This window comes from Sciurus carolinensis, chromosome 17 (genome assembly GCF_902686445.1).
Source record: "Sciurus carolinensis chromosome 17, mSciCar1.2, whole genome shotgun sequence".
In the NCBI taxonomy this organism is placed as follows: domain Eukaryota; kingdom Metazoa; phylum Chordata; class Mammalia; order Rodentia; family Sciuridae; genus Sciurus; species Sciurus carolinensis.
In genome coordinates this window covers 8940165-8957657 of record NC_062229.1, presented here as the reverse complement: position 1 = coordinate 8957657, position 17493 = coordinate 8940165, and the positions used below count along the sequence as shown (strand labels likewise).

At 40.1% G+C, this 17493-nt stretch overlaps 1 protein-coding gene across 1 annotated transcript; it reads right to left on the bottom strand.

Annotated features, from left to right (window-relative positions):
• Positions 1–1867: 1867 nt before the first annotated feature.
• LOC124967969 (olfactory receptor 867-like) lies at positions 1868–2806 on the bottom strand. Its single transcript, XM_047530393.1, has one exon. It carries the CDS (start codon positions 2804–2806, stop codon positions 1868–1870), a length of 939 nt encoding a protein of 312 aa, XP_047386349.1.
• Positions 2807–17493: the final 14687 nt, after the last annotated feature.

The following is a 17493-nucleotide window of genomic DNA, read 5'->3' as shown; positions in this document are numbered from 1 at the left end:
AGCAGCAATGACTGGGAGACATAAAATAGAGTGGGTAGAGGGTGTAGTTGGGTGGAAGATCACCTGCACAGCATATGCGAAGCTACATCACTAGTGCTCCAAAATATTAAAGACAAAAGGAATTTGCATTTTGTGAAAATAGTATTTCTGGCACAATAATCAATAAATTTTCTTGAGGACTGTGAATCACATAGACATTAGCATGCATATTGCTATGGTTTGAATGTGTCCCCTCTAAACTTCAGGTACTGCCTTTGTGACACTGTTAGTAGTGGATAGGAGGAAAGGCAGTGAGGACTTCCACCTCCAATGAGACAGAGGCCTTTATACAGCAGGTGTCCCAGAGCATGTGGCTCCTGACCCTTCTGCTTCTGCCCTGTGAGGACACAGCATTCCTCCCTCCAGACCTCGCTACCCTCACCAGATAATCAGACCTGCCAGTGCCTTGATCTTGGACTTCACAACCAACAGAAGCAAGACAAATGCATTTCAACTCTTTATAAACTCAGTCAAAGCTGTGTTGTTATAGCAGGACAAGTAGAATAAAGAATAGGTTCTTGTCCTTGCATGCGTGGGTGTATGTTTAACATGAAACTGGATTACAGTTCTCAAGAAGATCACACATGAAGGAAAAAGGAGATCTCAGAATTAACATAAGCATAACACTAAAAATCTGTGGATCAGAGGAGTTTCAGATTAGGATTTGAAGACATGGGATCAGTAACAGCCAAGGTAGGGCAGGTGATGTTGCTGCAGCAAACACTGTAAAATGCCACAGACTTAAAGAAATAAAAGTTTATTTCTTTCCCAGGAAAATGATCCAATCTGGGAAACTGGATTGCGGAGTCCTCGTGTATTAGCTCAGCTCTCCAGACAGCTTTGATCCTGTGAGATGTCTATATCAACACATACTTCCTCAAATGCCCAATAAATGGAAGAATATTAAAAATAATGAATGAGCTCTTAAATGGTTGAGCCATAATTGCCACCTAATTTCCACTGGTATTTAACTGAACAGAAACAAACAAACAAAAATTGACCACATATAAGTACAAAGGAGAAAGGAAATGCTAAGATCGTAGGTGTCTGATAGAAGATAAGGAGTAATACTATCCAGGCTGGTGACAGAAACCTTGGAGGTGCACACAACAGCAACACCCATTGTTGCTGTCCATTGAGTGAGAAAATGGATTGGGACAGAGTTCTGGGTTTCAAGCCTGCTTTGCCTACTTGATCCCTCGTTAACCTTGTGAAACAGTTTTTGTTTTGCTTTGTGTTTGCGTGTGTGTGTTTGTGAGTTTTCATGTGTGCTCCTTTGTTCTTACAGACTCCTTTTCCTCACCTATAAAAGGGTGATGGTAATCATTACCACTAGAAAGTGTTCATATGAGAGTAGGAAGTAATTAACTCTTAACCAATACAAATTACCACCAAAGTTTAACCTTTATTGCATTCATACCATATGCAGTAAAAAATTTACAGCACAACAACACAAATCAACAGCACAAATCACATGCAAACCCATAGAGCTAAGTTAAGTGAATGATCCAGGGTTTAAGAACCTCATCTGAGGTTACAAAGCTATTGTAAGTGCTGCCAGGTCAAGTTTAAAACTCACCAGTGTGGAAGTAAAAATGAAGAAAAGACTGCTTCATGGACAGTAGATAGAGCAGGGATGCCATCAAAGAAATTACGAGATGAGTTGTTCAGGGGTGTGTAAAACTAGAAGTGTCAAGTCATACACCTCATGAATTAAATGAAAGAACTAGATGTCCTGAGAGATCTAGAGATAAGAATTTTGAAATTATTGTAGTGGTTTTTTTTTTTCAATATGCACAAAACCTTATTCCTAAGGCCAATAAATGTATCACAGACAAGAAACTCCTCTGCTGAGGAGTCTCCCCAGGGCCCCCTTCATGTCCTTGTTCCTCAGGCTGTAGATGAAGGGGTTCAGCATGGGGGTGACCACTGTGTACATCACTGAGGCGATCATGCTCCTCTGGGAAGAATGGGTCACATCGGAACTCAGGTAAGCCCCAAATCCTGTTCCATAGAACAAGGAGACCACACAGAGGTGAGACCCACAGGTGGAAAATGCTTTATACTTGCTAGGAAGGGAGGGCATCCTCAGTAACGAGGAGACGATATGACAGTAAGAGTAGAGGATCCCGGTCATGGGAAGCACACACAGAACGGCAGCCACCATGTACATAAAGACGTTATTTATGAGGGTATCAGAGGTGGTCACCCTGAGAAGCTGAGCCAGTTCACAGAAGAAATGTGGGATTTCAGTGCCAGTGGAGAAAGTCAGTCGATTCAACAGTAGAATGTGAACCAGGGAGACCCAGAACATGAGGAGCCAAGACAGCAGCACCAGGAGGACACAGAGCCGGGGATTCATGATGAGTGTGTAGTTCAGAGGGTGGCAGATGGCCACAAAGCGGTCATAGGCCATCACAGTCAGTAAGAAATTTTCCATTCCAGCAAAGGTATTTAAGAAATATGCCTGAGTGAAGCATTCGATGTAGGAGATGTCTTTGTTCTGTGTCTGGATGTTCACCAGCATCTCTGGTACTGAAGTGGAGATGAAGCAGATGTCAGTCAAGGACAGGCTGGAAAGGAAGAAGTACATGGGGGTGTGGAGGTGGGGGTCAGAGCTGACAGCCAGGATGATGAGCAGGTTCCCAAGCACTGTGACCAAATATACATACAGGAAAAGCCCAAAGCACAGCAGCTGCTGCTCAGGATGATCTGAGAGGCCCACGAGGAGGAATTGTAACACACCTGTGTGGTTTCCTTCTTCCATAGCACTGGTACACCTGATGGAAAAGAGTCATGTCTCATGTGCAAATAATAGCCAACTGTCACCTCGGGTACTTATCTCTTTACAATATCACCCTTAGATCGAGGTTCTTCATCCTGTATTGTATCCTGTCAATGACTGAGATCAACCCAGCCAAGTGACAGACCATTTTTATTTTAAATGTATATAATTCTTCTGGCTTACTTTGATTTTATTTATGCACTCATTTTTTTAGTGCTACTTCTGATTAAACCCAGGATCTCCTTACCACTGGGTTATACTCACAGCCTTTTTATTTTTAATTTGAGACCGAGTCTCACTAAGTTGCTGAGACTGGTCTTTAACATGCTATCCTCCTGCCTAAGCCTCCCAAGTGACTTGAATTACAGGCATGAGTCATCATGCACAGCCTTGACTTTCCTTAGTTTGGCAGAAAACTCTCTCTCTTTCTTTATCATTGACTCACTTGTTCCTATTTCCCTAACCAAATCTATAGACAGCAACTTATTTCTTCTTTGCGTGAGTCTTCCAAAGTATACGAAGAAATTTCATCACTTTTTATTTTTTTAAACCAGGGATTGGACCCAAGGGTGCTTAACCACTGAGCCACATCCCCAGCCTTTTTTTATATTTTATCTTGAGACAGGGTCTTGCTGAGTTGCTTAGGGCATCACTAAGTTGCTGAGGCTGCCTTTGAACTTGCCATCCTCCTGCCTCAGCCTCCTAAACTGCTGGGATTATAGGTGTGCACCACTGTACACAGTCCATCACCTTCTCTTGATAATCTTTAACTTTATTCATCCTCATTCCTCCATCATAGTGAAGAAACATGGAGGTTCAACAGAAGGAAACTTTATTCTGACCTAACACTATCAATTTGTGATTCCCACAGCCTACGTGATCTGTTTGCAAATGAATGATTACTACTATTGCTACTTTTGTGATGTTTAAAACCTCTGTGCATATTAGTATTTCAAAAATGATTTTGTATTATTAATATTATACTTACTAAGATCCTCCTTTAGGATAATTATTTTGGATACATATCTTTCATCTCTCTCATTGTATCAATGTGAAAGCAATATTTAGAAATTGGGTTTTGAATCAGACCTCATTTAATAGAATTTTGGTTCATCATGTGCCATCTCTGTGATCTTGAGGAACTATTTAAGCTCTCTTAGATGTATAGCATCCACTGCATAGTAGGAGTTATATACTCACTACTTGTAAGATTGGGGAGTGAATGTCAATAGGATAATGCATGCAGCCCTACTTTGGCTCTGGGGACCCACAGTGGGCATTTCATAGACATGAGCTAGTTTTCTTATATATATAAGTTGTAGATGAACACAATGCCATTATTTTATTGATTGATTGATTGATTTAGTCTTATGTGGTGCTGAGAATCAAACCCAGTGCCTCACATGTACTAGGCAAGCACCCTACCACTGAGCCACAGTCCCGGCTCTGAGTCAGTGTTCCTAACATCACAAAGATGATCCGTCTCCATGGGTACCATTGGTCATAATCCCCCTGAACAGAGTAGCGACTGAGGATGCAATTCTCATCAATGTAAATACCACATTTGTCTTACCTCCTGTAACTGCACACAGCACTTGTAGTTCATTGATTTCCCTAAGTCTTCTTGTCTGGGAGAATTCCTGGCAGGTGCATTGTTTCCAGAAGAAGAAAAGCAGAGGGATTCCATAAATAGGAGGAGGAAACAAGGGCACACCCCATCACACTCATGCAGAAGGGATGTGAGGCTCGTGTCCTGCTGTTGAGTGGAGAGACTTTGTACTAAAATCAGCACTTTATGGCCAATACATAGAACTGATGGTTTTGTTTACAAACATCAAACGTTATATAAACCAAATCAACCTAGAAACATTAAGTGACAAAATTACAATTTTAAGCATAACAATTTACAGCAGGGACCTACTGGCTCACGCTAAAATCCCAGTGGCTCAGGAGGCTGAGGCAGGAGGATTGCAAGTTCAAAGCCTGCCTGAGAAACTTAGTGAGGCCCTAAGCAACTTAGCAAGACCCTGTTTCAAAATTTAAAAAAATAAAATAAGTGCTGGGGATGTGGCTCAGTGGTTAAGTCCCAGGGGTCAATCCCTGGTTCAAAATAAATAAATAAATAAGTCTTTACAAAGAGTAAGTATTATGAGAACCTGAGATTGTTAACTATTTCAAGACAGGAAAAAATCCTTGCACACCAATTTGTTCTGTGAAGGTGAGAGGAGAGTGTTCTCTGAAATAGGAAAGATTGGGTGGGAAGAGGAAGAACAGGTGACGGCTCATGGGGGATGTAAGTGAGGGAGAAACTTTCTAGTCTGAGAGAAGATGGCGTGTGGCTGTCCAGTTAGATGGCCAGCTGGTGTAGGAGGGGGTGGTCGAGGCCAGGGTGACAGAGAGTAGGGATGGAACAGGGCGAGGTTCTGGAGGGACATGTGAGGCCCACAGTGGAGCTGCTGGGATCCTCCCTGAGGCCCCGCACACATTGGTAAAGCTGAGTTGATTTGTGGATCTGAGGTTGGGGCAGTTTTGCTCATTTTTCTACCCCAGGCCACCTAAAGCACCTTGTAGATGCTCAACAAGTGCAGATGTTGGCTGCCCAACAAAGACTGAGATCTGTGACCTCCAGAGAGTTATTTAAGGTCACATCAATAATAACACATAAAAGAAATAGGTTGATGAAGAGAACTCGAAACTATAATTCCAGTAAAAAAAACTTTGAGAAGTTTTAGCAGCTGTTATTGTTCTTATCAGCCAGGGCAGAGAATCTCTGACTTGAGTAATCCAAGGATGAGCTATTAAGACAATAAAAATGATAACTGACAACCACAGAAATCATAGCAAACCTGAGATGTTATGGCAAAATACTATGTTTGGGTATATTTAATGAACATGCCAAGAAAATATTCTCCAACTTTCATCAGTCAATATTCTCCTGAGATGAGATCAGAATAGGCACGACAAGCGAACATCAGAAAAGCTCATATTGTTGTATTATATGGTGGCCACTGAAGTGAGCAGATTGGAACATGGCAGCAACCACCATGGGGGACTATTCAACAATGTCATTAAGTCAGGACTGACAGCAAATGCAGGCAGAGTACAAAAGAAACACCACATTGAGAACATGTGAGACAAATATCTCATGCAGAATGGATCTTCAGTGAGTAGTTAGTAAATAAATAATTTGATATGGAAATCTGACAGGAATCTATAATTCACATGAGAGAGTGGAAAAGATATGGAACAGCCACTTCTGACATATTGGAAAAGGTTTTGAATTCCAGAAATCAAGGAAGGGAAGCAGAATGTGAGCTGGAAAAGATGATTCAGTAGAAAACAAAGTACCTTGTATACGCAGGACCTTCACCTTCATAGACTGAGTATACTGAGAAGTCCCAGGGTCCTTGTCCTGGGGAAAGCCCAGCACCCAACCTCCCTTCACCTTCTTGTTCCACCAGCCACCCTGGACACACTGACTCTTTACCACTGGAAATGTCCCTTCTGCACAATCAGACCTCGGGAGCCGACTTTGGTTTTCACAAAGGCTTGGAGCACAGAAGTGGAGGAGAGGGGAAAGAGGGCATGTTTAAAGAGGTGAATTCTCAATGCTCCTCGTTAACTAAATTATTCTTTTGTTCTTGCAGTTGCAAGTAATTCAGCTCCCCTGGGACACAGAGCAGATAGCAGAGTGAAAATATTTCAGTCAATATTGTGCCTATGTATGCACTGAAGTGGTGAGATGGATTTATTTCCTCCAAGGAAAACAAGTTTTCTTTGTTTCTCCTTTGGAATGTTTATTTTTTTACATGGATCCAAAGTCAAGAATCAGTCCTCTGTGAAGTACTTTCTCTAAAGAATCTTTGAAGGTTTTTGTAAACCACTTGGTGTTTTCAATGTTAAATTAATGATAATTAAAAGTGCCAGGGTAGAGAGGGAGGTAGTTTTAAGTAGTGTTCTGATCAAACATCACTTTATCCTTAAAGTTGTAATACTTTTAAAAAATAGGAATGTATCATATATGCACTCTATACACACACACACCATCAATATAATTTAAATGTTTTTCTTTACATTTTCCTATGTTTTTTCTTTAGTTCTTAAATTGTATTGATTTTGTTTTATGCATTTTTATCTTTTTTAAGGAATAAGGAGGAAATAGCTAAGGGGGACAGACTTCCTTTTTTAGAAGTAAAAGTGTTCTAAAATTGACCGTCATAATGCCTGCACATGTCTATGAATATTCTAAAAACATTAACTCATGCAACTTTAATGGGTGAACTGTATGGTAAGTGGATTATATGTCAACAAAGCTGTTTAAGAAAGTTAAACCAACAAATTTCAAAGGCATCAAAATATATAATATAATATGGTTCAAGGACCATTTATGATAGTAAATACAATGTGTTATTTTTAATAAGTCATTTGAAAGATGTTGTCATTTCTCTAAAGAGGACGAAGTCACCTGGAAATTATTGGAGATTTTTGTTTCCTTTGAGCAAAATGAATGGATGGGAATGGAACAGAGATGTTCCATTTGAGCAAAATGAATGGGTGTTTCCTTTGAAGAAAATGAATGGGTGGGAATGGAACAGAGACGTCCTGCATGCTAGGCAAGTGCTGTACCGCTGTGCTACACCCCTCACCCTTGGAGGTCCTGGGCTTTGCTTAATCAAGGACACATACAGTTTGGTGCTGGGCACTAATGGAATGCTGGTGTCAGAGAATTCACCAACCCTGTAAGTTCTTAGGCAAAGTTATATGTAAGACGCCTGCAAGGAAAATAAAAACCACATTTCTAAAGATTATTTCAAGATCTCTTTCCTTACTAGTATTGAGTATTATATTGTTCTATGTATAGAAATCAGTATGGGGGTTTCTCCAAAGACTAGGCATGGACCACTATATGACCCAGGTGTGCCACTCCTTGGCATTTCTCCTGAAGAATTAAAGTCATCTTACTACAGTGATACATGCATAACAAATATGCAACAATGAATGTATTTACATAAATATGTATGAACATACCACAAGAAATTGCACATTAAGTACAATTATAGTGTACCAATAAAAATATGGAAAAATTTACAGGTGATAGTCCATATTCTACAAATGAGCAGAATACATAGATCCCATTGTGAAAATTGTATGTGCAAATATTAGCTATTATATAATATGTAATTAACAACACAATCATATTATAATGTGTTACTTTATTTTGTAGCACATTATATATTAATGTATATATTATGTTTAATAGTTAGCATATGTTGTATTGTAATATTATACTTGGAGATATTATATCAAAAAATACATAATTACATTAAGTGACAAGAATATAACTGAAAAATAGGTTCTCAATTTCAATACGATCAAATTTTCCTTAAGTTCTAATGCTGTATTAATTCAATTTATTTATTTTTCTTCTGTATGTCTGCCTGTAGACACAAATTTAGATCCATCCATTTAACAAATATTAATCATGCCAGAAACTGTACTCAGTTCCATAAAGCGGAGAAGATGTATCTTCTCTCATAAGGAGCTGACAACGAGGAATTTAAGAAAGCAGCAGTAATGATTGTGAGATGTAACAGAGTGTGGGCTGGGGATGTAGCCCAGTGGTAGAGCACTTGCCTCGCACACAGGAGGCCCTGGGCTTCATCCACAGCAGTGAAAATCAAAAGTCATGGAAACTGAGGACTCAAAGTATCTTAATGCATGTGTCAAAAGGAAGATTTCCAGTTTTCCCATCACTCACTGAGACTCATCCAAGTGACAAATCTGGGAGTAAAAAGTGCCTGAAGAGAAACATTTTTCAAGCTCCTGTTCATTCTTGAGGTCACCCTCACTTGGTGTCATTCTTAGCTCCTTTGATAGCAACCCAAAGATAACAAACTTCTTTCAACTCCTGAAAACTTCTTCTCACTCAGGTCCTTTGACCATGATGTTTTCACACATCTGTGAAGTTCTTCCCTGCTTTCTTTGATGGGCTGATTTCTACTTCATCCCATCTCTTTGTAAGTTGAGCTTCCCTAGAGAGAGTTTCTATATTCTCCTACCTAAATATTCCTTCTCTTTTGCTCCCTTTCACACCAGCTTGTTTCCTTGCAGCGTAGCACTCTGATGGACACGATCTGTTGTGCCGAGAGCTAGAACAACCCTAAGGTGAAACCAGAGGGAACCATGAGGTGTGAACGTCACAGGAGACAGCTTTGGTGATGCCTTTTCTCACACAGTATATTTTCCACACTGTGCTTCTGAGCCTTGCTGTTGTGCCTTTGAATTAGTGGATCTTCTTCCTGTGACATTTGTTTTGCACCTATTATTTACTTATTTATTTTGCTAAGAGGCATTACTAGCAGCCAATTCTTGACCCCACTATTGCTGCTATTTCTGAAGCCAACACTCATCCCTCTGGACTACGACTGCAGTCTTCTATTCTATCATATTTCTTCATTCTCTCTAGTCTCGTCTTCATAAAATTTTATGTAAACAGTGAGAGCATGAGAATGATGAAGACAGGGGGTCACCTCTGCATGAGGGAGCTGCCCTGGGTTGTACAGATATCAGGCTCTTTGGGTCTGTGTTAGGAGCAGATTGATACTCATGCAGTGCTGGTGGGATAGCACATTAGTACAGTCACTAGGAAAGGAGTGTGTAGACTCCTCAAAAAACTAGGAATGAAACCACCACCTGACCCAGCTATTCAATTCTTTGATATTTATCCTAAAGAACTAAAATCAGCATACTATAGTGATACAGCCACTTTATTGTATATAGCAGCCCAATTCACAATAGTCACATTATGGGATCAACCCAGATGCCTGTCAATAGACAAATGAATCAAGAAAATGTGATACACACACACACGCACACACACAACATGGAGTTTTACTCAGCCATAGAGAAGAATAAGATAATGGTATTTGCTGAAAAATATAAAGAAATGGAGAACATCATGCTAAGTGAAATAAGCCATATTCAGAAAATCAAGAGACAAATGTTTTATCTCCTGTGTGGGACTTAGAGCAACATAAGAGAAAGGAGGTGGGTGGAGGAGATTGGCTATTATAAAACTACAGGGAAGATCAGTGGAGTACTGGGAGAGAGGGAGGGAGGGAGGAAAGAAAGGAGAAGGGAAGAAACATGGACGAATTTTAAAAAATCATGTTATATTCATATGCAAATCTATGAAAAAGTATTTTAGATGGGAGCTGAAGGTGTGGCTCAGTGGTAGAGCACTTGACAGGCATGTGGGAGGCCCTGGGTTCCATACTCAGCACTACATATAAATAAAGAAAATGTAAAAGATCCATTGACAACTAAAAAAAAGTTTTTAAAAACAATTTCACATGTATGTATATGCAGAAAATACCAAAAATAAATGAAGAAAGGTGTGAAAGGAAGATCAATAGAGAAGAAAGAGAAAAGGGGAGGGAGGAAGAAAGGGAAAGTGGGGAGAATGGGAGTTGAAATCAAATTTCTTCCATGCATTATTATACCACAATAAACCCAAATACTATGTATAATTATAAAGCACTAATAAAATTGTTTTATCAAAAATTATTTTCACTTATATCCAGAGAAAAAGTTGACCTGCAGATACTGAAATGTGTATTACATGGATAATATGGATAATAATAGGAGAAAGTTGGGTGCTGTCTAGCTCTGTGAGGAGCCCCAAGTGTTCCTGATTGACAGCTGTATTCTTTGTTTACTTGAGTTACTACAGGAAAAGGAGACACCTAGGTCAGGAGGAAAACATTTATTGATGCAATCAGATGGACAGCTGGAGCGACACTGAAGCTTGGTTCTTTCACACCTTCGCACACAGTGAATATGATGAGACCGAGAGGGGACCTGCTGTATGGGTGGTGGGCTACGTCCTAGAGAACAATAAAAGAGAACCATGATTTTTTTTTCTGTTTACTCACAGGACTGAGACTATTGTTGCCTGTCCCTTCCAAAAGAAGACACATTTTTACTTCTCCAAAACAGAACAAAAAGAATCTTGGACTCTTATCCTAGCATTTGAGAAAGTAGTTTTGTCTCTCCAAGAGCAGACAAGTTCCATTTTTCTCTGTTTTTACCACCTAGAAATGTCTCCAACTCTGGACCTCTTTTTGGGCATCCCAAGGAGACATTGTTCTACTCTCATAGGCACCTTGGAGTTTAACTCAGAGACTTTTCCTGGCTGACTATTACCACTGGATTCAGTAAAATAAAGCTTTTACTATTTTTAGATCAAAAAGAATTAATTAAAAAAACAATGGCTATAGATCTAATTCTTACCCTATGGCAAGAGCTATAGGGCTCTCTACAGCATTTGGGGGCTGTAGAAGGATGTGATGAGAAGATACAGACAGCAGAGCCCTGGTGAATAATGCAAGAAAGAGATAATTCCTTGCATTGTATCAAATCTTAATGGACTGAAATTAGAAATAAATACCAAGATTTAAAAATCAGAAATCTTTAACACCAGGAAATGAAATAATACACTTTTAAATTAGGAATGGATCCTAGAAGAAACCAGGAGGGAAATACAACATGTATAGAAACAAATGAGAACAGCAAAATCTCAGGGGCAATATGAAGGACAGTCTAAGAGAAAAGTTGATGGTATTGAGTGACTACATTAAGGAAAAAGAAAGAGGGTCTTCAAGATGGTAGACTAGAGGGTAGCTGCATTTCATGTTGCTCCAGGACTCAGGATTCAAAAGAGGAGATATTGAGAGACTTGGGACCAACTCAAAACAGCCGAGTGAGTCTCTCCCATTGGGGAGGCGTCCCGGATGGGGTGGTAATCCAGGAACGCAGGGAACTTTGTGAAGTAGAGTTGCCCGCGAGACACCCCTCCCCCCGCTGGAGCGTGAACACAGACAACTGTGAGCATCGTAGAGGAGGCCGCTCAGCATAGCGCTTGGACTTGGAGCAACCACTGAGGCTCCGGGCCCAGAGGAGAAGCTGTGCGGTGAGCTGTTTTGACTCAGAGCACCGCTCCTGAGCACTGGGGGGGGGGGGGACTGCCCGGAGGAGAAGGAGAAGTGCAGCAGGTCACTTGGACTTGGAGTGACTGTACCAGAGCTACAGGTGGTTGCCAGAGGAGGAGCTGCATGGCGAGCTGTTTGGACTCAGAGCGCCTGCTCCTGAACACCGGGGCCTGCTTGGAGGAAGAGGAGGAGGAGCGTGGCAGGTCGCTTGGACTTGGAGTGACTGCACCAGAGATACAGGCAGTTGCCAGAGGAGGAGCTGTGCGGCAAGCTGTTTGGACTGAGAGAGACCACTCCTGGACACCGGGGGGCGCTGCCGGGAGGAGGAGAAGGAGTGCGGCAGGTTGTTTGGACTTGGAGTGACTGCATCAGAACTCTGGGTGGCTGCTCAGAGGAGGAGGAGAGTGGTGAGTTGTTTGGACTCAAAGCAACCACTCCTGAACACCGGGGGCCTACCTGGAGGAGGAGCACGGTGGGTCATTTGGTCTCGGAGTGGCCGCACCAGAGTTTTGAGCGGCTGCCCAGAGGAGGCATGCAGTGGGTCGCTAGAACTCAGAACAACTGCTCCTGAACATGCAGGGGGTTACCCGGAGGAGGAGGAGGAACGGGGCGGGTCACTTGGACTCGGAGTGACTGCCCAGAGCTACGGGAGGTTGGCGGGAGGAGGAGGCACGCAGTGAGTTGATTGGACTCCTACTGTCCGCACTGGAACACCAGGTGGCTGTCCAGAGGAAGAGGCGTGCAGCGGGTCACTGGGACTCAGAGCAACTGTACGGGGCTCCAGGTGGCTGCTCAGAGGAGGGGCCGCATCGCCAGGTGATTACGTGCAGAGCAGGGTCCAAGGACCTAGGAGGCTTCTTGGTGGAAGAGCCACACAGAGACATGTTTACGGGTGGAGCGAAGGTTCCAGGACTGTGGGCAGATTCTCTGAGGAGAGGCAGCCTAAGGAGACTCGTCTGCGAAGGGTGAGGCTCCCAGGCCCAGGAGGTACGTCCAGAACCCTGGGAATGTTTCAGAGGAAGGCAGAACAGCCCAGAAGGTAATTGAAGATTGAGGGGAACCTCCAGGAGGGGAAATGACTAGTGAGACCTCCCCATTGGGTGAGTCTTCCCTGCCGGGTGAGGTTTTCCCACAAGGATGATAAAACCAGAGACACAGGCACAAACAGGCCTTGCCTCAGCCTGCAGCCTACTTCCCCTTTGGATGGCCATTGCTCAACAAGTGGAGGCACTGCTGCCCACTAGCAGGGAATATACCCCACCTGAAGGCCACCACCCCTAGAGAGGCAGCTTCCTTGTGGAGCACTGCATTATCAACTTCCTCCAAGACTGCAGGCTACTGAAGGCTAAAAGGGGATATACTAGCAATCTTCAAGGATGTTATAAGTCAATAGAGGAAATCTGCAATATCTTAGTGGTCCACTGATACTGGAACAATATGAGAAAACAAGGGAAGAAAATGCCCCAAACAAATCTAGATGTTACATCAATAAAATCCAATGACAGCATGGCAGAAGAAATGACAGAAAGGGAATTCAGAATGTACATAATTAAAATGCTTCGGGAAGCAAACGATGAGATGAAAGAGCAAATGCAGGCATTGAATGATGAGATGAAAGAGCAAATGCAGGCATTGAATGATAGCACCAATCGACAGTTAAAAGAGCAAATACAGGAAGCAAAAGACCATTTCAATAAAGAGTTAGAGATATTGAAAAAAAAAACAAACAGAAATCCTTGAAATGAAGGAAACAATAAACCAAATTAAGAACTCCATAGAAAGCACAACCAATAGGATAGAGCACCTCGAAGACAGAACCTCAGATATTGAAGACAAAATATTTAACCTCGAAAACAAACTTGACCAAACAGAGACGATGGTAAGAAAGCATGAACAGAATCTCCAAGAACTATGGGATATCATGAAAAGGCCAAATTTAAGAATTGTTGGGATTGAGGAAGGCTTAGAGAAACAAACCAAAGGAATGAACAATCTATTCAATGAAATAATATCAGAAAATTTCCCAAATCTGAAGAATGAAATGGAAAATCAAGTTCAAGAGGCTTATAGGACCCCAAATAAACAAAATTACAACAGATCCACACCAAGGCACATTATAATGAAAATACCTAAAATACAAAATAAAGACAGAATCTTAAAGGCTGTGAGAGAAAAGAACCAAATTACATTCAGGGGAAAACCAATACGGATATCAGCAAATTTTTCAATCCAGACCCTAAAAGCTAGAAGGGCCTGAAACAACATTTTTCAAGCCCTGAAGGAAAATGGATGCCAACCTAGAATCTTATACCCAGCAAAACTTACCTTCAGATTTGACGATGAAATAAAATCCTTCCATGATAAACAAAAGCTAAAGGAATTTACAAAAAGAAAGCCAGCATTACAGAATATTCTCAGCAAAATATTCCACGAAGAAGAGATAAAAAACAAAGATGCAAATCAGCAAAGGGAGGAATTATCCTAAAGGAATTGTCAAATAAAGGAGGAACCTAGTTGTGTCAAATAAATAAATTAATAAATAAAATTTTAAAAATGAACCAAATAACCGGGAATACAAATCATATCACAATAATAACCCTGAATGTTAATGGCCTGAATTCATCAATCAAAAGACATAGACTGGCAGATTGGATTAAAAAGAAAGATCCAACAATATGTTGCCTGCAAGAGACTCACCTCATAGAAAAAGATAACCATAGACTAAAGGTGAAAGGATGGGAAAAAGCATACCATGCACACAGACTCAGCAAAAAAGCTGGAGTATCCATCCTCATTTCAGATAATGTGGACTTCAAGTCAAAGTTAGTCACAAGGGATAAAGAAGGACATTTCATACTGCTTAAGGGAAGCATAAATCAGCAAGATATAACAATCATAAACATCTATGCCCCAAACAGTGGCTCATCCATGTATGTCAAAAAAATCCTTATCAATTTCAGAAACCAAATAGACCATAACACAATAATACTAGGTGATTTTAACATGCTTCTCTCACCACTGCACAGATCTTCCAAACAAAAATTGAACAAAGAAACCATAGATCTCAATAACACAATCAATAATTTAGACTTAACAGACATTTATAGAATATACCATCCAACCAAGAGCGAATACACTTTCTTCTCAGCAGCACATGGATCCTTCTCTAAAATAGACCATATATTATGCCACAAAGTTAATGTTAGAAATGCAAGAAGAGAGAGACACTACCTTGTATTCTATCAGATCATAATGGATTGAAGTTAGAAATAAATGAAAGAGTAAAAACCAGAAACTACTCCAACACCTGGAGATTAAACAATATGCTATTATATGATGAATGGATAACAGAAGATATTAGGAAGGAAATTAAGAAATTCTTAGAGGTAAATGAGAACAAAGAAACATCATATCAAAATCTCTGGGACACTATGAAAGCAGTACTTGGAGGAAAATTTATTTCATGGAGTGCATTTAATAAAAGAAGTAAAACTCAACAAATAAATGACCTAACACTACAGCTCAAAGCCCTAGAAAAAGAACAGACCAGCACCAAAAGTAGTAGAAGACAGGAAATAGTTAAACTCAGAGCAGAAATCAACGAAATTGAAACAAAAGAAACAATACAAAAAATTGACAAAATAAATAGTTGGTTCTTCAAAAAAATAAATAAAATTGATAAACCCTTGGCCACACTAACAAAGAGAAGATGAGAAAAAACACAAATCACTAAAATTCGGAATGAACAAGGAAATATCACAACAGACACGATTGAAATACAAAACATAATTAGAAGCTATTTTGAAAATCTGTACTCCAAAAAAATAGAAAATTTCGAAGACATCAACAGGTTTCTAGACACATATGAATTGCCTAAACTGAATGAGGAGGACATACACAATTTAAATAGACCAATTTTAAGTAATGAAATAGAAGAAGTCATCAAAAGCCTACCAACAAAGAAATGTCCGGGACCAGATGGGTTCTCAGCCGAGTTCTACAAAACCTTTAAAGAAGAGCTGATTCCAATATTTCTCAAAGTATTCCATAAAATACAAGAGGAACGAACACTCCCAAACTCATTCTATGAAGCCAATATCACCCTGATACCTAAACCAGACAGAGACACATCGAGGAAAGAAAATTTCAGACCAATATCCTTAATGAACATCAACACAAAAATTCTCAACAAAATTTTAGCAAATCGCATACAAAAACATATTAAAAAGATAGTGCACCATGATCAAGTGGGTTTCATCCCAGGGATGCAAAGTTGGTTCAACATCTGGAAATCAATAAATGTAATTCACCACATCAATAGACTTAAAGTCAAGAATCACATCATTATTTTGATAGATGCAGAAAAAGCATTTGATAAAATACAGCATCCCTTCATGCTCAAAACACTAGAATAAATAGGGATAGTGGGAACATTCCTTAACATTATAAAGGCCATCTATGCTAAGCCCATGGCTAATATCATTCTAAATGGTGAAAAATTGGAACAAGGCAGGGATGCCCTCTTTCTCCACTTCTATTCAATATTGTCCTTGAAACTCTAGCCAGAGCAATTAGACAGACCAAAGAAATTAAAGGGATACGAATAGGAAAAGAAGAACTCAAACTATCCCTATTTGCTGATGATATGATTATATACTTTGAGGAACCAGGAAATTCCACCAGAAAACTTTTAGAACTCATAAGTGAATTCAGTAAAGTAGTGGGATATAACATCAATGCACATAAATCTAATGCATTTTTATACATAAGTGATGAATCTTTGGAAAGAATAATTAGGAAAACTACCCCATTCACAATAGCCTCGAAAAAAATAAAATACTTGGGAATCAATCTCACAAAAGAGGTAAAGACCTTTACAATGAGAACTACAGAACACTAAAGAAAGAAATTAGAGAAAACCTTAGAAGATGGAAAGATCTCCCATGTTCTTGGATAGGAAGAATTAATATTGTCAAAATGGCCATACTACCAAAAGTGCTATACAGCTTCAATGCAATTCCAATTAAAATCCCAATGACGTACCTTATAGAAATAGAGCAAACAATTATGAAATTCATCTGGAAGAATAAGAAACCCAGAATAGCTAAAGCAATCTTTAGCAGAAAGAGTGAATCAGGAAGTATCGCAATACCAGATCTTCAACTCTACTACAAAGCAATAGTATCAAAAACAGTATGGTATTGGTACCAAAATAGAAAGGTAGATCAATGGTACAGAATAGAGGATACAGACACAAACCCAAATAAATACAATTTTCTCATACTAGACAAAGGGACCAAAAATATGCAATGGAGAAAAGATAGCCTCTTCAACAAATGGTGCTGGGAGAATTGGAAATCCATATGCAACAGAATGAAACTAAACCCATATCTCTCACCATGCATGAAACTAAACTCAAAATGGATTAAGGACCTCAGAATCAGACCAGAGACCTTGCATCTTATAGAAGAAAAAGTAGGTCCAGAGCTTCAACATGTCAGCTTAGGATCAGACTTCCTCTACAGGACTCCCATAGCACAAGGAATAAAAGCAAGAATCAACAACTGGGATAGATTCAAACTAAAAAGCTTTCTCTCTGCAAAGGAAACTATCAGCAATGCGAAGAAAGAGCCTACAGAGTGGGAGAAAATCTTTGCCAATCATACTTCAGATAGAGTA